The sequence below is a fragment of the Balaenoptera borealis genome (assembly GCF_965194805.1).
Source record: "Balaenoptera borealis genome assembly, chromosome: 14".
Classification (NCBI taxonomy): domain Eukaryota; kingdom Metazoa; phylum Chordata; class Mammalia; order Artiodactyla; family Balaenopteridae; genus Balaenoptera; species Balaenoptera borealis.
The window spans coordinates 84,160,144-84,179,657 of record NC_138875.1 but is presented as its reverse complement, the minus strand read 5'-3'; the positions used below and the strand labels follow the sequence as shown (position 1 = coordinate 84,179,657).

Genomic DNA, 19,514 nt, shown 5'->3' with positions numbered 1-19,514 from the left:
CCTGGCCGCCAGCGCGGTCCCGCCGGGTCAAAGCTGGGCAACTGTGCCGGCCCAGAGGCCAGGCCCGGCCAGGAGGGACCCCGGTGTGGTTCCCACCTGGACCTGTGATGGGGCGTGGGGCTGTGGATGGTAGGGTAGGTTGTGGAAGCACTGACCCCAGACGTAATCCCGCAGCCGAGCTCTACCGGACCCTTTAGGGCAAAGGAGCCGCAGACCCCAAACATGGGAGAAACGAGGCCATGGCCAGAAAGTAAGAAGCCACTGGGACTTCCTGGCGGTCCCAATGCAAAAAAAAAAAGCAAAAAAAAAAAAAACAAAAAAAACAGCAGGCAAGAAGCCAGGAGTGGTCCGCACCGGGCCCCGCAGGCCCCGCCCCCAGCTCCCCCAGGATCGCTCCGCCCTCCCGCTGCCCCACCCCCACGAGCCCCGCCTCCTGAGGAGAGGCAACTTTTATTGGTCTCATCTTATGAACGAGGAAGCAGGAAGGCACACAGGAGGTGATGCCGCTGGCCTGAGGCCACTCGACCAGCAAGGGTCGGCTCGGATGTGACTAGCTCGTCCTGTGTCCACGGCCCCGTCCCAGCACCTCCCCCCGCCAGGCCTGGGCGGGGGGCCCCATGGGGACGAGAGGGGATGCCCACGTGCTGTACACGGGAGAAGGCGGCGCCTAAGTCCCTGGGACAGAGTTCTCAACTGGGGACGATTCTGTCCCCTGCTCCCCCAGGGGACATTTGGCCCCATCTAGAAACATTTTTGGTGTCACAACTGGGGGTGGGGCATGCTACTGGCATCTAGTGACAGGGGTGCTTCTTAACACCCCGCCACGCACAGGACACCCCACAGCAAAGACTCATCCGGCCTCACATGCCCACAGTGCCCAGGCTGAAAGGCCCTGCTCTGCCGTTCCGCCCACCGGCTCGCTGGAGGAAGACCCCGCAGGGCCTACGGAGGGCGTGCCCTTCGTCTCCACAGCCCCCTTCCAGGGCCGCGTCGTACACACCCACTCACACCTGAGCAAAGAGGCAAAGAGGCGTGCACACAAGACTCCCTCCAGCACTGTCGGTGTAGGAAAAAGACAGAAACAACCCAAATGACCACCAACGCGGGGACTATTTAAATAAATCATGGCACGTTCACGTCATTGAATGATAGGCTGGTAAAAAAAATAAGACAAATCCGTGTGTCCTAACGTGGAATTATCTCCATGGTGATGGCTAAGTGAAAGCGTTCTAAAGAGAAAGGTTATCATCTCATACAGATGCTTCTAGGTGCAGACTACCTCTGGAAGGCTTCAAAACAGACTCAGCAGTGGTCTGCCCTGAGGAGGGGGAGGACCCTGGAGAGCTGGGGGCGCACTCAGTCTGCGTCCTAATTCATGGTTGTTTCCCCTGTGTAGGGTTACCTGCACCCCCTGCACAGAGGTGCTCCTGGCACATGGGCATCTTCCCCCGCAGGTCCCCAGGCACTGCCCTGCAGTCCCTTCTGCCTGGGTTGCTCAGTTCCCTCCTACCTCTGCTCATCCTTTAAGACTAAGTCAGACAGCACCTCCTCTGGAAAGCCTTCCAGGCTCCCTTTCCTTACTGCATCTCACCGTGAGCTCAAAAGCCCCCTTAGGGGCCAGGCAGTGCCATGAATGAGTCAAATATTTAATTCAGACACAAATAAGCTTTGTAAAGAAAATCTAAAGGAATATTCCCTTCTTCCTCAAAGAAATGTGCATTCCCCCAACCTCTCAGCCTTTTACTTTTCCACTCTTACTAGAGAAAAAGGTTCAAGAAGCATATTAACTTTCCTTTTAAATCAACAATGAGAAAAACAGGGAATTCCCTGGCGGTCCAGTGGTTAGGACTCTGCGCTTTCACTGCCAAGTGCCCGGGTTCAATCCCTGGTCGGGGAACTAAGATCCCACGAGCCACGCAGCCAAAAAACAAACAAACAAAAACAGAAAACAACAGTGATCTCACGTTGTAATACATGGCAACTGCCTTTGGCCTCAGCGTCAGGGAGACAATAGGGCGTGGTGGGGAGTGTGGTAACTGGTGAATGTAGGTCCTCTTGGCCCTCTCTGGAGAGGCAGCCACATCTCTGCTCTAGCTGGTTGCTGCTCAATGGAAATGCAGGTCCAGTATTGCCAGATCTTCCCACTTTTCAAGAGAGGCTGGAAATCGATCTTATTTTAAGTGAAACTGCTCAACTTTTAAATTTCGGCATCAACAACCTGCTGTAAAGCACAGGGAGCTCAGCTCAGTGCTCTGTGATGACCTAGATGCGGGGAGAAGGAGGTCCAAGAAGGAGGGGATATAGGTATACGTAGAGCTGATTCACTTCATTGTACAGCAGAAACTAACACAACATTGTAAAAGCAATTTTACTCCAATAAAAAAAAAAAATTTCGGCATCGAGTTCCAATTAAAAATAAAAACACCACTGGGCTCCATGGTCACACCCGCACACCACATGCTTGATCTAGTCTGTCTGCGACCTCTGTAGACTGTAATTCTCAGCTTCAATGCTTGTCTTGCCCATGAGTTCTTGGGAGTCAGGAGTGGGACTCAGCTGACTGTCGCCCAGGACTGGCATGGAGCTTTGCATGGGGCTGACGTGGGTGAAGTGTATGGAACGGAACGGAAGGGGATGTGAATGAACTCCACAACACAGGACGGTCTTCTCCCAAGGAGATGCACGCCCTCCCCAAGCATCTGGAAGCCCGGACTCCAGGCCAGCTGCCTTGACCCACTAGGTAAGAGCATATCAGTCCGGACCTCTCCCTGGAACCCCAAACTCTGCACTCGGGCATCTGCAGGCACTCCAGATGGCCCTGGCCCCGCCCCTCCACACTCCGCTGGCCCCGCCCCTCCACACTCCACACCCTGTTGGCCCCGCCCCTCCACACTCCACCGGCCCCGCCCCTCCACCTCTCCCATTACAGGTGGCGGCAAGGCCGTCCCTCCAGGTGCTGAGAGTCACTCTGCACTCCCCTCTCTCACAGCCCACACACCACCCATCGAACACACTCTCACCTCTGCCCCCGAAACACACCTCGATATTAGACAATCAGGAACTACTGTTCAGTTTCTTAGATGCAATAATGCTCATCGTGACTACGTAAGAGAATGTCCTTATTTTTAAAAGATGCATGCTGAAGTGTTTAGAGACAGAACGTCATAAGGTCTACGACTCAATGTCAAATGGCCTCAGAAAAAAATACTTTTAAGCAAAGCAAAAAAAAAAAAAAAAACAAAACAAAACCAAACCCCAACCCCCCTCCAACAAAAACCAAAAACCCCAAAACATTAAACGTTAACAACTGACGAGTTTGGCTGGTGGGTATACAGGAGAGTATTATACTATTCGTTCAATTTTTCTGTATACTGGAAAATTTTTCATTTAAAGAGAATCCAGAGGGACTTCCCTGGTGGTCCAGTGGCTAAGACTCTGTGCTCCCAATGTAGGGGGCCCAGGTTCGATCCCTGGTTGAGGAACTAGATCCCACATGCCACAAATAAGTGTTTGTGCGTTGCAACCAAGACCCAGTGCAGCCAAATAAATAAACATTAAAATAAATAAATAAATAAAAGACTCAAGATTAAAAAAATAAATACATAAAGAGAATCCAGAAACCTCAAAATAAACAAACCTATACATACACATGTACATGTATACACACGTCCTCCACAATCAGACCCCTTCTTACCACCTCATCAGCCACCATCCTCTCCCATCTGGACAACTACAGTAGCCCCCTCGCTGGTCTCCCTGCCTCCATCCTGGCCTCCCCATTATCTGATCTCAATCACCGCAACCAAGGTGATCCTTCATATCACGGCATTCAAACTCCCAAAGGCTCCTGTCTCACTCAGCATAAAGACCCGGGTCTGTGAAGTGGCCTATGAGCCCTGACACTCGAGGTCCTGCCTCCTCTCTGACCTCATCTCACTTGTTGAGACCCTCATGCCTTCTCCTCCAGCCATGCTGAGCACGCTTCTGCCACAGGGCCTTTGCACTGCCCCCAATGTTCTTCTCCCACCTGGCTTGCTCCCTCCCCTAACCTGAGCCTCGTTTGCTCTCATGTCAACTTCTCAGTGAGGCCTTCCCTGACCATCCTATTTAAAATGCAACCCTACCCCACTCCCCTTTCTTACTTTGTAATTCTCCAAAGCACTTATTTTCCAAATATTACATTGCATGATTTTTGTAATTGCTCCTCAAGAATACGAGCTCCAGGCATTACCTTTCTTCTACCGTCACCTTCTGGGGGCTGGCACTTGGCAGGACCTCCTTAAAGACCCTTCCAACTGCCTGGCTGAAGGCTGGCTGGAGAGAGGCCCCTCCGAGCCCAGCCCCTGAGGGCACATACCTTCGGCCCCGGGGAGCTCCTTGCCATCGGCCTGGGCCTCGTCCGCCTTGGCGTCGGTGCCATCACCGGGTGCGGCCGAGTTGGGCTCGGGAGCGGGGCTGGAGTTGCTGCTGTTCTCCTGCTTGATGGGGGAGGCGTCTGCAATGGAGCTCTGGTTGCTGTTATCGTCTGCACGGGGGGAACAGAACCACAGCGTGAAATGCTGCGGGTGCTGACTCAAGGCGTGGGGGGGGGGGGGGCTCAGTCCCCCCGGCCTTGCTGCCCGCAGCCCTACAGGATGCTCTCCCGGGGGAGGAGACCCCTCTTCCCCCTGAGGTCCCTGAGCTGCCCACCCAGGGCCTCCCCACATGTCCTGCGCGGGGTGGAGGCTCATCTGAGCTCCCCCTCCCCGACTCACTGAGGGGACTCCTGTGTTAGCGGCAGCCGACCGCAGACGGTGGCCCAGCACATTGAAAATCTTTGGGCCAAAAAAAAAAAAAAAGGGGACTTCCCTGGCAGTCCAGTGGTTAAGAATGCGAGCTCCCACTGCAGGCAACACGGGTTCGGGTCTGATCCCTGGTCGGGGAACTAAGATCCTACATGCCACGCAGTGCGGCCAAAAATAAATAAATAAAACAAGATCTTTGGGGGTCACGTGAGGTCTCATTCTGGGTGAAGAAACCAGACATCCTGTGGGCCTGGCTCTGAAGCACTGCAAAGGCCAAAGCGTGGTCCCACAAGGCAGCACCGTCAAACCGTTTCATCGGATCTGATCCAGCTCTGGACCAATTCCACTCGATACAAAATAAAAGAGAGAGAGAGAGCAACAAGTTCACAACAGAAAGTGGATATTCTATAGGACAACCGGCCCAGGCTTTCCAACACGTCAATGCAACTAAAGACAAAAAAATAAAAGGAGAAGCAGGGAAGATTACTGTCGTATTACAGATTAAAGAAATTTAAGAGACCTAACAACTAGGCATGACGTGTGGAGTTCATCTGCACCCTGTTGTGAATGTGCCAGCTCTGAGAGACATTTGGGGACAAATGGGGAATCTGAATACAGTCTGGAGTTTAAGAGTAAGGAATTAATTTTGTTAGCAGTGATAATGGTACAGTGGGTAGATAGAAATGTCATTTATCAGTGATGCGTGCTGAAGTGTTTAGGTACAGACTTAAGTATCATGATGTGGGGAAATGTACTTTAAAATCTTCTAGCACGGGTTGCATACAATTGTCAGAATTCCCTGAATTTTACACTCGAGAGCTGTGCATTTTTTTACTTGTAAATTGTAGTTCAATTAAAAAACTTAACACATTAAAAAAAATAGATGAGGCAAATGTGGCATAACGTTATGAAAGCCTAGGTGGGTAGGCATATGGGTTTCATCATACTATTCTCTCTACTATTCTCTATTATGACATTTTTTTCATAATAAAAAAGGAAAGGGGAAGAAAGTTAGCTGGGCAAGGGCATTAGGGGTTGAGCTGGGGAGTCAAGCTGGGGATCCTGGGCCACATCCCCCCCTTGCCCTGGACACCCTTTCTTGGGCACAAAGAGTCATTTTATTTTATTATTATTATTGTTTTTGGCCGCACCGTGAGGCTTGTGGGATCTTAGTTCCCTGACCAGGGATCAAACCCGGGCCCTCAGCAGTGAAAGTGCCGAGTCCTAACCACTGGACCGCCAGGGAAGGCCCCCCAGTTTGCCTTTGGATACTGAGTTATTCCCCAAGGGGGTGCACCATTCCTGGGGGTACTGCAATACCAGGTCGACACGTGGAGGGGACACACATCCACACATAGCAAGCTCCTATTCCAACTGCCTGCTCCAAAAATCCGTTCAATATATTGTCCTTGGATAGAGGACATATCAGATATTAAACTGGTAAGAACAGATACCACACTTGATCTTAGACGAAAGGCCGAGAAGCGAGCAAAGAGTCATTTTAAACCATGGATACCCACGTGGTGTTACCCTGCTTTTCTGGGCCATGCTGTGCACCTGGGACCAAGGCCATTTTTGTAAAAATGAGAGAGAGAGAAAGAAAGAAACAGAGACAGGGAAGGAAGGAGAGGAGAGAAAACGAGAAGCACATCGACACATCCAGGGCACCTACTACATGCTGGGCACCAGGCCAGGGCATTTACAGTCACCTCGTTTAATCTCAACAACCTCCCAGATGGGGAAACTGAGTCCCAGCAGCAGAGCCCCTGGCTCGGGCTGGTCTGCCCAGCCCCAAACCCCGAGTCTTTCCTCTACCTCAATCTGGTGAGGAAGCGGCAGGCAGCCCTGCAGCCCTGACTTGGTAAATTGCATCTTATTTTAAGTGTACTCTGGGGCGCTCATTACACAAAAGCATCCTCTCGTGAATTCTGGGACTTAAAAAAAAAAAAAAAAGATATAAACTCCCTCGATTTACCTTTCAAGAAAATCTCAGCCTCCTTCCTATGCCAAGATACATGGCCATGTGTGTTGTAAGCACAGAAGGCAGAGGCTCAACCTATGGGTCCCAGCATTAGGTCTTGCTAATTAAGGACAGTAAGCGCTAATGCTTAACAAGTCAGCTGCCCTGAGCCTTGCCTGGTAACCTGGTAACGGCGTGACCCTGATGCTTGGGCTGACCTCAGGTGGATCCTGGAGACTAAACAGCTGGATGCAGATGCCCTGTCCCTTCATGTCCTCCTGTGCCCATCCTCCCGCCTTATAGCCTTCCAGATAACTCTAACCAGGCCCATAGCTTTCCCTGAGCTTTCACTCCCTGCAGTCGGACTTGGTCTTTCTTGGCTGCACATGTACTAAAATGGAAGGTGAGCATGGTTCCTGAAACGGGGACCTGGGTCGCTCAGTATTCTAGGTTTTTCTGGGGTGTTAAGTCTGGGCTAGTGGCCATGAACTTGAATTCTGCCTCCTCCAAAGGACCGCAGATGCCAGCACTGGCATTTATGAACTTCCTAACTCTGGACAAGTTACTTCGCCTCCTTGAGCCTTAGTTTCATCACCTGTACAAAGCTGGCTCGTCACCAGGATTAAATGAGGCAATGCCCAAAACGGGCTTAGCAAGATGCTTGGCACACTGTGATGGCTTCTTAAATGTTAGCGACTGACACGCCAAGGCCTTTAAGGGATTATCTTATTCAATATTCATAACGACCTTGTGAAGTAGGCATTACCACCCCAAGGCTACGTGTTCAATACCTAGCCCAGGATCGCGCCATGACGGGTAGATCCTAGGAGAGGCACATTAGAATACAGGTGGGATCCTGCCCTCTGCTCGAAAAGGTTCTCACCTGTAATTCTATGAATTAACTGAAACTGAGCCAGGCCAGGGGCCTCCTCGGTCCCCAGAGAGTGGGGCTGCTGACCAGTGACAGAGGGACAGGGTATGTCCCAACTCAAATACCTATTTCTGAAAATGAAATGCATCCCGACTACAATTATACGGCCAGTTGTTGGTGTGTGTGTGTGTGTGTGTGACACTTTCTTGACACGTTACTGTCAGCGAACACTCCCACTGTGCTTCTCTGAAGCCAATTCAGCAACAAGCAAGACTCCTTGCCCTTGGAGCTTGTGACTGTTTTCCAGACTAGTCAGTTTGGGCAAATGGGGAAGTTTGCTGGCCTCCCTTCCCCCAGGGTAAGTCAGCCCCAGACCTGGAGGGTTAGGAACTAGATCCAACCAATATTCCCTCTTGATTTACTTGTTTATCTATCTAACATCACCTTGTTGCGCAAAAAGGCTTGGGTGGTCAGAAGTACAAAGACACAAACTGTGATCAAGACAGAGAAAGGCAAGTGCTGGGAGCTCTTAGACCGGCAGGGCCAGGCTGGGGACAAAACAGGAGGTGAGCTTGGTGGGCTTGGAGAGGCCACGCTCTCCCCGCAGGGACAGCTGCTCCTGCTCCAGCGGGCCGCGGCCTCGAGGAAGAACATGCCCAAGGGCTGGCGGATCTGATTTCTCAAAGGATGGGAGAAATGCAGATTTTCTGATTTATAAATATCAGCAACTCAATTTTTTAGAAACTTCTGGTTCAAATCTCTGAGGTGAGAAGTCAGGTAGTGGTTTTCCATGGCGGGGAGGGGAATGACCGGGATGGGACACCACGGGGATTGCCAGGAACATTCTTTCCTGATTTGGGCTGGTGACAAAGGTGTGTGCAGTTTGTGAACATCTCATGCAGCCACACACTTACGATTTGTGCCTTTCCTCTCAGATAAAAAGGTAAAAAAAAACCCCACCAGCAGCATCAAAACAACTGCAGACTGGCTAAAGCATGTCACCAGCCTGGATCTGATCAGTGGGACACTGGTTACAACTTTTGAAATAAGACAGCAAAGGAAGTTAGGCAGTCGATGTAGAAGGGCAGGTCCCAGGGTCCCAGACTGATTCACATGAAGTCAGAAATCCAGTTAGAGCTTCCCAGTAGCCCAAGCGAAATAGGAAATAAGAGTCATTGATATGATATGTCAGGCCCAGGAGGGAAAAAGATAAGATTCCCCCCAAAAACTTCCTGGGCACATGGGACTAACAGAACATATCCTGTGACATTTGTGTCACTGGGTGGGAAGGAGGTCTTATTCAATGTCTCTGGCTCATTTTATGCTTCTTGGCTTTGCTGCTCTGGGAAAAGCAGCTTCTTCTCCTCTGCTGAGCCTCCTCCTTGGCACAGAAGCCTCCCGGTCCTGCCCAGCCCTCCTACCCCTCGACTGGAATGTGAACAAACCTGCTGGTAAAACAAAAACACAACCAAGTGCTGCGGGCAGGAGAGGGGCCCGGCTGGCCGCTGGCAGCGGGGAGCTCACCGTGCATGTCCATCATTCCCGGGGAGGAGCTATTCTCCGGCGTGGTCACCTCTGAGCCACACTTCTCATCTTTGCCCTTTTTCTTGTTCTTGTTTTTCTGGAGGAGAAAAAGGATGAAGAAACCGAGTCACCAACTGTGTGTGTGTGCACACGCACGAGTGAGACCCTGGGGAGCGGGGTGAATATTTTATTCCGCTGACTCATCCTCTGGATGAGCTCTGGAGGGCTCCACTGGCCCGCATGTGAACACGTCCCATGAGGAGCCTCACCTGCTTTGGAATCAAGGAGCCCTGTGGAGGGGAGGCTTCCGGGGCTGGGCTGGGGGGCTGGGGGCAAGGCTGCCATGCTTCTGCGGCCAGCCCCGCAGGCATGCAAACACTCTGGCTGGCGGGAATTTCCTCTGGGGAAAAGGCCATGGTCACCCTGCCCGAAGCAGGTACAGTACAGGGCTGCCAGGTGAGGGATGGAAAACACAGCTCACACATTTCCACTATCTTCAGGCCCCTGGGACTGCCTTCCTCAAAGGCAGTCAGCTGACTTCCGGCCCGACACTGGGGACCAGGTGAGGAGGGAAAGCCCAGGGGAGGAGGGCAAGGTCAAGGGGATGTTTTTTGTACGTGCTTCCATTTTTGGAATTGTGTGGAAACAACCTGTGTCCATTGGTAAAAGCCTTGTTAAACACATTACAGTACATTCACTCAACGCAGTGGGATGCAACAATTACAGAGTCCAAGTACAAGCTCTTCCTGTACTAATATGGAAGGATCCGCAGAAATATCCACATATTAAAATATTTCAGTATCTCCAAGATGTATAAAAGAAAGGTGCAGAACATGTGAACAGAATGCTGCCACTGGTGGTAAAGGAAGAGCATAAATGAGCGTGTGTTTGTATTTTTGCGTGCACAAGCTCTCTGGAAGGATAAACAAATACTGGTTGTCTCCAAAGAAAAGAGCTGGATGGGGTTGGAGGTGTTCAGCGGGGATGGGAAGCAGATGTATAAAAAGATAAGACTTGAAGTCTTAAAGTTTAAAGTTCTTAAAGTTTGAAGAATATGCAAACCTATAGAAACAGAAAGTAGACTGGTGGTTTCCAGGATCTTGGGGAGGGTATACCTTTTGTTTTCAGGGTAATGAAAATGTTCTGGAATTACAGCGGTGATGGTTGCACAACTGTAAATATACCAACACTGACTGGCACACTTTAAAAGAGTGAATTTTATGGCATGTGAATCGTTTTAGTTTTAAAAAAGAGTTTTAAAGTAACAGTTGAATTTTGTAACATGTTCTACCTATTTAAGAGAAGACAATTTTCAAGAGTTCTGAAGAAAAAGAAAAAAGATGTAACTACGTCATTATTGGGTGTTTGAAAACAAGAAAAGAGGGAGTTCCGTTGGCGGTCAGGTAGTTAAGCCTCCACGCTTCCAATGCAGGGGGCGTGGGTTTGATCCCTGGTCAGGTAACTAAGATCCCACATGCCGCGCGGCCAAAAAAAAACCAACCAAAAACAAGAACATGAAAAGCTATCCCTTCCCACTGCAGATTACCGGCCACAACCATCAGAGATTCGGATTCAGCTATCCAGGGTGAGGCCCAGGAACCTGCATTTTGTTGTGACTCCCAGGGGATCTAATGCTCAGCCAGGCGTGGGACCCACCACCCTAGAGAAAGGTGGGAGGAGTATTGTACATCTTGGCTCAGAGATGACAGCGAATTAGCATCCGAGCACTGTCTGCACAGCTGTGCTGAGCTAAGTTCTTCCCATATGATACACTGCCTTTGCTCTGTTGCAGAAACCCCAGGAGCCGGATGTTACTGTTCCACCGCACAAAAGAGGGAACTAACCCAGCAAGGTGGGGTCACCTGTCTGGCATCACAGGTTAATTGGGGGTAGTCTGTCCAAATCCAAATCTTGAGGTCTTCGCCCAGCCCCAGGCTGCCCTGTCCTTCCTGACAGCCCATATATTACATTCTCTCCTTCATCACAATCCATTTGGCACTTCCCTGATGTCTGTTTCATGCTATTCTATAATTATCTTCCCCCAACAAGATTATAAATTCCTTGAGAGCAGGGACCACGTCTTCTCAAATGCAACCGGCGTTTATACAACACCTAATGATGTGCAAGGCACAGACGTGGGCAAGAGCCAGGAGCTGCCTTCGAGGAGGCTGGCTGCACTCTGCTCTCCCTCCGGAACGGCCGGCACCAAAGGCCAGGACAGTCTCTGTCGGTGCCTCTGGGGAAAGCAGCCCTGGTGGCTCCACGAACCAGCCCAGGCGAGGACCAGAAGGGATGAAAAGCCCCCACGTTCTCAGCCCAGCACCGACCCACCCAGGGGCCGCATGGGATCAAAGGGTCAAGAATGGAGCCTCAGCCCTGCCAGGAGACCCAAGACTCGTGGGGCAGGTCACTGGAGACTGTGGAGGGAGGCTTTATCCCGCGGTTTTTTTTTTTGGCCACGCCGCACAGCATGCAGGATCTTAGTTCCCCGACCAGGGATCGAACCCGTGCCCTCTGCAGTGGTAGTGTGGAATCCTAACCACTGGACCGCCAGGGAAGTCTCTGCCCCGCCTTATGGCCCCTAGAAACCTACCAGTCATGCCCACTGTCACGACTGGAGGCATGTGGTCAGTGTGAGCTGAGCCATCCTTGCATAGTAGGGAAGGCGCTCAGGCAGGAGGAACAGCCCATGCAAAGGCCTGTCAGTGGGACCATTCTGGATTTTGACTGGAAATGAGAGCAGCTGACCTGGGGGTCTTTGAGGGTAGCTGGCCTGGGAGCCACCAAGCTGAAAAACCATCCGTGATGCGGGGCAGGCCTGTCACCAATGCCTCCCTGAGATGGAGCACAGCCACCAGGGCTCCCCCTAGTGGTCACAGTCACCGCCCCTCCCGGAACCCTCCCGTCAATGGCCCCTGCTCCTCCGCACCAAACTTGCAGCTCCAACCACCAGAAGGCTCTCCAAGAGTGGAGAGAGTATGTGCTTTGGAGTCAGAAGACCTGACATTTGCTGTGTGACTCTGGGGAATGGCTTCGCCTCTCTGAGCCCGTGTCCTCCCTTGTCCAGAGTGGATAAAGAGCTCAACTCCAGGGCTTCCCTGGTGGCGCAGTGGTTGAGAATCTGCCTGCTAATGCAGGGGACACGGGTTCGAGCCCTGGTCTGGGAAGATCCCACATGCCGCGGAGCAACTGGGCCCGTGAGCCACAGCTACTGAGCCTGTGTGTCTGGAGCCTGTGCCCCGCAATGGGAGGGGCCGCGATAGTGAGAGGCCCGCGCACCGAGATGAAGAGTGGCCCCCGCTTGCCGCAACTAGAGAAAGCCCTCACACAAAATGAAGACCCAACACAGCTAAAAATAAATAAATAAAAATAAATAAATTAAAAAAAATAATAATAATAACATAAATAAATGTAAAAAAAAAAAAAAAAGAAAAGAGCTCAACTCCACAAAGTAATGCCTGGCAGATGGTCAGGTGCCAAGAACGGCACCCCAATGATGGGGGAGGGTCTGCCCGTCTGCAGGTACCGCCACGCCCACCGCAAAGCCATGGTGCCCAGGGCCTCAGGGAGGGTATACCTCTGCACTAAGCAGTGTGCCCACTGGCAACCCATGGGGCTGTCAGCCCCGAAGAGGTGACTTACAGGGGACATTTCCCACCTCTCTGAGGGCCAAACTCTGGGGCTGGATGATGGGGGGAGGGGTAGACACAGGTCCAGCAGCCTCTCCAGCCCTAAGCTGGGTCCTTCTGCTGCCCAAGTGGCCTTGGCCCCAGGGTCCCCGCATGGTGGGTGGCCGTGGACAGCCCCCTCTCCCTGTGACGGGAGGGAGTGTGGATGGACAGCCCCACCCCAGGGGACCGGCCCCACATACTCACATCGTCAACCTTTGGCTCCGTCACAGGGACCCACTTGTAGATTCGCAGGGATGTGTCACCCACAGTCACCCACTTCTTCTCCCTGCAGAGGACGAGGAAGAACCCATTACCAGGGGGCTTCGGGGGCAGGCCCCTGCTCACGCCGGTGGGGGGCACAGGCCGCACTCCCTTGGAGCAGCTGTGACACGGTGACAGCTCCGGGCAGGGCTGAGAGAACATCTCCGCATCACACAGACGAGGGCTTGAATCCCAGCTCTGCCGCTCGCTGGCTGGGGGCCCCTGGGCAAGTCACTTCACCAGCCTGAGCCTCAGTTTCCCCATCCGCTAGATGGGGTCGTCAATCTCTCCAGGCTGCCGCGAGTGAGACAAAGCATGTTGACAGCTTCCTCGTGCCTGGAAGAGAGCGCCTGGTAAGACTGGAGGGGAGGGCGGGGCTGCCACTGGGATGATTCCTCTGGATGGAGAGAATCAGCCCCGGTTCCTCCAGCCTTCACCCCAGAGCCGGCGAACTGGGCCACCCGAGCCCCTCTGGGCAGCAGAGAGGGCTTCAGACCAACAGGGCATTTCCTCCGTGGGGGTGGGAGGGTCTTCCCCAAGGGAACCCAGGGGCTCACCCTGCCCCCTGTCAATGCCTCCGAGGTCGTGGGAAGGGAAGCAGGAGCCGACAGCATGAGTAACCACCCCAGGCTCTTCCGGGCAAACGCCAGTTAGATCAGCCCCGGGGAATGGAGAGCAGGGGGGATCCTGGATGCCCAGTGGCCTCGGCCCCAAGGGCAGTCCCCAGACGCTGAAACCGAGGGGCTGCGACAGGGAAGCACAGCCCTGTCTGCGGGCAGCCGCGGCCGGGAGGTTGCCTGCCCCGAGACCCTATGCCTCGGTTCGGAGACAGGCTTCAGTTCCAGGGTCTCAGCTCCTAACGTCTGCACAGCTGCCCCCGATCCACCCCCAGCCGCATCCTAAACTCCTGGGGCACAGTGCCCAGGGCCCCGCAGCGGCCAAAGGCAGGTTGATGGTGAGAAGCAGATCACAAGCCACAAGAAGGAAAGGGGGTGACTGCTTTCCACTAAGGGTAATAATGATGGTAATTACCACTCTCTCCCCCTACCTCTCTGCTTCGAGCATCGTCCTTCTCTAGCTATATCACCACAGCCTCCCAACTTCGGTCCTCGACCTCTGGCAGCCTACGAGTCAGGTCCTGTCACCTCCTGCCCCTAACACTAAGAGTGACAGCCAGAGGCCACGTGCCTGAGGACACCACGGCTAAGGGAGAGCCCCCCCAGAAGGAAAGCTGGGGTTTCAACCAGGGAGCTGGGCTCTGGAGTCCACGATTTGACGGGACAGCCAGACGTACACCTGCTGCAGGTGGCATAGCAGCTGGGAGTCCTCAGCAATGTTAGCGACACGGGGTCCACCAGAGCTGAGAATTACGTGTGGCTGTGGGCGCCTCGTCCAGCCTCCCCACCAAGACCTTGGCCTTGGGTCCTCTCCTCCATGGGCAAGTAGCCCTCCCAAGCTGGTGGGACACGTTACCGCCACCTGGCACCCCTTCACCACCGGGGGTTCCGGGTGCCCAAGCACACTCAAAACCAGCTGACCCAAATCACGGACACTTCCACTCCCCAGACTGTGCCTGCTCGGGTCCCAAAGTCCGAAGCTAGGGCCTGGCTTTTCCTTATTCTACTATGACCATTTCTAGTGCCTTCTGTGTTCTAAGCACTGTACACACTCTTATCTTCCCATAACCTCTTGTGGCAGTAACTGTCACTTTTCCTGCTTGACAGATAAAGAAACTGAGGCAGGGGGAGGTGGAGTCATTCTCCCCAGAGCCAGTGTTCCAATCTCCAGGCCACACTGCTTTTTGGAGCAGCCTCCCCTGCCCCATCCCTGCCCCGTTTAGCCCTGAGAGAATTAAATAAAGTCAGGCACCTAAGTCACCACCACCTGTCCCCAGCCTCTCAGAGGACCACCTCCAAACCCATCACCCTAGAACACACAGCCCCCCAACCCCAAAGGAAGGTATTAAGCTGTACTTAATTACATCTGCAGTGGCAAACAAGTGGCCAACAGGCGTGTTTTGCCTGGCCTGCATGGTACTTCTAAAAATTTGAATCAATTGCCAGACTTAAAAAAAAAAGAAGTCAGACCCCACATTAAAATCCAGATTCCTGGCCGCTCTCAAAAACACGTTCTGGCCACGAGGGGCCCACATGCCCCGAGGAGCACTGACTCTCTCCAGATGGGGCCCTGTGGCTCCCTCGGATCCCCCAAGTCTCACCACCTGTAGGCACTGGGCTCGGATTCACCACAACCACCAGGCCGCAGCCCAACCTTGCCACGAAGCTGCCCTGGCACGGCCTGAGCCCTCCTGCCTCGCTGGCCCCTGGTAACCAGCCAGGCTTAAGTGCCTCTCTCTTCCCCACCAGGCTCAGGCTCCTGGACAAAAGGAGCAAATGAGGTCCCAGCTGTAGGAACAGAGCCCCAGACACTCCTCCCCAGCACAGGCTCCTGTGTAAACCATGAGCACCCTTCTCCCCAGATTCTCTAGGCCGAGGGCAATTTCTAGTGTCCCCCAAGGTCAGGTCCAAGGAAGGGCTAGCCAGCCAGGGTGACCTGATTCCCTCAAGGGGGGCTCCGAACCCCTCACTTCCGATCCGCTTCCCAGGGCTAGTCCTTGATGCCGTAGGAGGCCTGACTACGGCTGGCCTCATCCTAACTAGGCCCAGGCCCGCTTGACCTGCCCTGTGCCTGGTAGAAGGGTGCCCCTGGAAGTACCAAGGTGAGGGTCTAGGCACAGTCAAACCTCCCCCCGCCCCCAGAGATGGGCGGGAAGTCTCGGGGAACAGGCCTCTCTCTGTCTTCACAAGCCACCGAGGGACCCTTCAGACCACGGATCCAGGGGTCCCAGGCCTAAGCCTACTTTGAGGCTCAAGCCTTTGCCTCCCGCCCAGGGACTCCCCCTGCCCTGCTTTTCTCTGCCCACACCGGGCCTCCTAACCCTGCCCCAGCTTCCCCAAAAGGAGCCCACCATTTTGTTCTTCCTTCGTGTTCTGGCTGCCTCTCACTCCACCGACCTGCCTTGCTGGGCCACAGAAAGGGGAGGAGAAATGGCCGGCAGCTACCGACAGGGTGGCCACGGCTGGCTGCTGGCTTTTTCCAGGGCAGGGGAAGGGTAGGGCTGGCAGAAGGGGGAATTTTTAGGGGTCCCTGGGACTGAGAAGAAATACCACCCTAGGCTTACAGGCTAAGTGGTATGCCAGGCACCTCCATTCTGGATTTAAAAAAACCAAACCAAACAAAACAAAACAGGATGCAGAGTTCAATTGGAATTTCAGATAAATGACGAATAATTTTTTTAGTGTAAGTATGTCTCAATTAGTGCATGGGACATACTCAGACTAAAAAAGAAAAAAAGAAGTATTTAAAAATATTATTTCTTTGTTTATCTGAAATTCAAATTTAACTGGGTGTCCCATAATTTTACTTGCTAAATCTGGCAACCCAGTGTCCCAGCTAGTGGTGAAATGCACGGTTGGTGGCCACACAGTTAATAAACAACCCCAAACCACAAGGGCTGACTGGAAGACGCATTCTGAAGGCACAGCGAGGGTGAGATTTGGCTTCTCAGGGCTGGGGAAACCCAGGAAACAAGGCGAAGTCTTTTTTTACTTAGAATGGGCAGGAGAAAAAGAAAAAGAAAGAAAGAAAAAAAAAATCAGCAAAATGCAAGTTTCTACCTCACAGTGAGGACCGCATTTAATGACTGCTCCTGTGTGCAGCATAAGTGCTTTTCGAGACATGATGTTATTCCAGAAGGGGAGACGGTAGCACAGAAGCCTCTTGCCGTGGTTAGAGAAGTTATGCGGTTTGCCCAAGGTCACACTGGAAGCCCAGCCATGAGATCCCAAAGCCTGAGGTCTTTAGAGGACTTGACCCGTAGTTTCTCAAGACACAAAAAAGGGGAGGGAGACACGTTCTCCTCTCGTCCCCCAAACACAGGCCTGGCCGGCAGCGTGCCGAGCAGCACTGAGGGCCACCAGGCCGGCTGCTCTGGGGCCGGCAGGGTGGAAAACCCCACACAGCTCCATCTGCCCTCCCAGCAGAGCAGCTGTCAGGGTGCAGGAGCCTCCGCCAGGCTGGAACCTGGAGCGCAAGGCCCCGCCAAGCCTCCCGCAGCACGGAAAGGCAGCTGGCCCCCACCCCTTTCTCACCTCCAGGCTGGTGACAGAAGGGACTCAGGCCCAGACAACAGCTCTTTCTTTGCACAGGCGTTCAGGCAGGGGACGACTCCAGCCTTCCCTCTGGGAATCCCGTAGGAGAGGGGGTGGTGGGCTTGTTTTCCGGTGTGCATTTTGGCCTGCAGCTGTTTCTGCCATTTTTAAATGGCTCCAGTCTGGGCACTGGGCGCCCTGCGCACCAGGGGAGCTCCCACGGCAGGGAAGACTTGGATCTCAACTTTGGAAGGCCTTCCCTTCTCACGGTTCTGAAAATTCTTTGTCCCACTAGAGCCAAACCCAGCCCTCGGCCGGGCATCCGGCCATCTGCAGACAGCCCTTTCCATAGGAGGCCCAGGAGCACGTGGACTTTATTGATTTTCCTCTTGCCTTTTTTGTTGGGTTTGACTCAGAAAGGACAGCTAACTTGTGACACGGCTGGGCTGGAGGCTCGCCCCCAGTGGTTTTGAGGGACCGAGGCGCGGCGTTACTCAAGGAATGACACCCCTAAACATAAACAGAGCCCGCCACGGGGCCTGCGGGGTTTGCAGGCTTTAAATAAAGAGTCAGGATGAGGCTGCGGGCGCTGACACTCGAACGGCGCTGCGGCTCCTCTCCCTCCCTGACCCTGCTGAGGCCGTGGGAAAAAAAATAATAAAGTTGAAATCCGGGAGCTGGGAGTTTTCAACAAGTCCGCCCCAACCTGGCGATCGGCTCGCGCCTCGGGCCTGGCCCTCGGGCCGATTCCGAGACAGACCCGGACGAGGCCGGGGAAACGTTCAGTCGTATTAATTACAACCAGGCCACGCCGGACGGAATCTAACGTGAGCTGGAGAAACGGCACAGCCGACACCGAGTCCCCCTCGCCCCCCGCGCAGAGAACAAAAACAACGGCTCTCTCCGCAAAACAAACGCGAGCTGCCGGGTTCGGACAGGCAGACGCGGCCCAGGACCGGGGTCTGGCCCCCAACATTCGCTCGCCCGGACCCCCGCGCCCGGGTCTGGGCACAGCGGGGTGGGAGGGGGGCGCCCGGAGCCCCGGGCCCCGCGGCCGCCGCCGGCGTTTCCTCCTCGCGCTCGTCCCCATCTTTCTTTCTCGCCAAGAGCCCTCGCTCCAGGCAGCCCAAAGCGCTAAATTTAAACGGCTCGCGCTCTGCAAACTCCGCAGACTCGAGGGCGCCGGGCCTGGGAGGCGGGGAGCGAGCGAGCGAGCCAGCCAGCCGGCCGGGGAGGGAGGGAGGCCCGGCGCGGGCAAGGGCGCGGGGGCCGGCGCTGCGCCGCCCGGGGCGCGCGGGTAGGAGACAGAGACGGCGGCTGCGGCCCGCTCGGTGCCTGCACAATGGAGCTCGCGCTCTCCCCTCTGCCGCCGGCATCGCGGCCCCGGCGCGCGGGAAGCCGCTTTCATGTGACTTGCACAAACGAAATGGCTTCTGGGGCCGGCCCCGAGCCCCCCTCCCGGGAGCCGAGCGCCGCGCCGGGGACTGCCCGCCGCTCCACCGCCCGGCCCGGGGCGCCCGTCGCCTCCAGGCTGCCGCCGCCGCGCCAGGTGGGCGACAGGCGCGAGCGCACCTGGGCAGCGGCCGCGGCCCCCGCCGCGCGCAGGTGACCCGGCTCGCGCGCCGCCCGCCCTCTCCAACTCCCGGGCCCGCGGGCGGCCCGGGGCGCTGCGCCCCGCCGGCTTTTTGTATCTGGTCTCGGGGTTCGGGGCGGCCGCGGCGCGAGCCTGCAAACGAACGAGAGAACAAGCCGGCGCCTCCGCTTACCATTTGCGCACTTTCTCGATAGCCGCCATGACCCTCTTGATATCATCTTTGGCCCGGCTCCTGGTCTCGGCTCGAACCGACCTGCCCGACATGGTTCTGGCGGGGAGAGAGAGGCTGGGGGAGCGCGCCCGCCGGGTCCTGCTCGCGCTCCGCGGCGGCCACACTCGCGCCCGCCCGCCCGCTCACTCACACACAGACACACACACACACACACACAGACACACACACACTCGCACACATACACACACACACACAAAGCCTAGTGCCGCCGCGCGCCCAGGGCCCAGTGCGCAAGCGCCGGGCGGCAGCTGCACCGAGCAGGGGGAGCAGCGCCGCCGCGGCCGCCGGTAGTGCGGCCTCCGGGCGCCGCTGCCGCCGCGGGGCAGCGCCGCGAGCCTCTCCGTCCACCCGGGGGAGGCGCCCGCGACCCCCCGCTCCCCGGGGAGGCGGCGAGGGGCACCCGGCGACCCCCGGCTCCGGGCACGCGGAGGGGAGGCGGGCCGGGGGACGTGCGCGCGGACACTTA

General features: G+C 55.0%; 1 protein-coding gene across 4 annotated transcripts in view; it reads right to left on the bottom strand.

Moving 5' to 3' along the window:
- BCL7A (BAF chromatin remodeling complex subunit BCL7A) overlaps positions 1-19,514 on the bottom strand; it is a 31,252-nt gene that overhangs the window by 8,021 nt on the left and 3,717 nt on the right. Inside the window, exons 2-5 of one of the 4 annotated variants that reach the window (XM_082356019.1) lie at positions 18,989-19,084; positions 13,015-13,096; positions 9,140-9,236; positions 4,358-4,525 (exon numbers count right to left, since the gene is read on the bottom strand). In XM_082356019.1, the coding sequence (XP_082212145.1) occupies positions 4,358-4,525; positions 9,140-9,236; positions 13,015-13,096; positions 18,989-19,080 (439 nt within the window). In that variant the 5' untranslated portion in view covers positions 19,081-19,084. Of the gene's footprint in view, positions 1-4,357; positions 4,526-9,139; positions 9,237-13,014; positions 13,097-17,222; positions 18,195-18,988; positions 19,509-19,514 lie in introns of those variants that run through there. The other 3 variants (XM_082356021.1, XM_082356018.1, XM_082356020.1) reach the window with 3 other exon arrangements.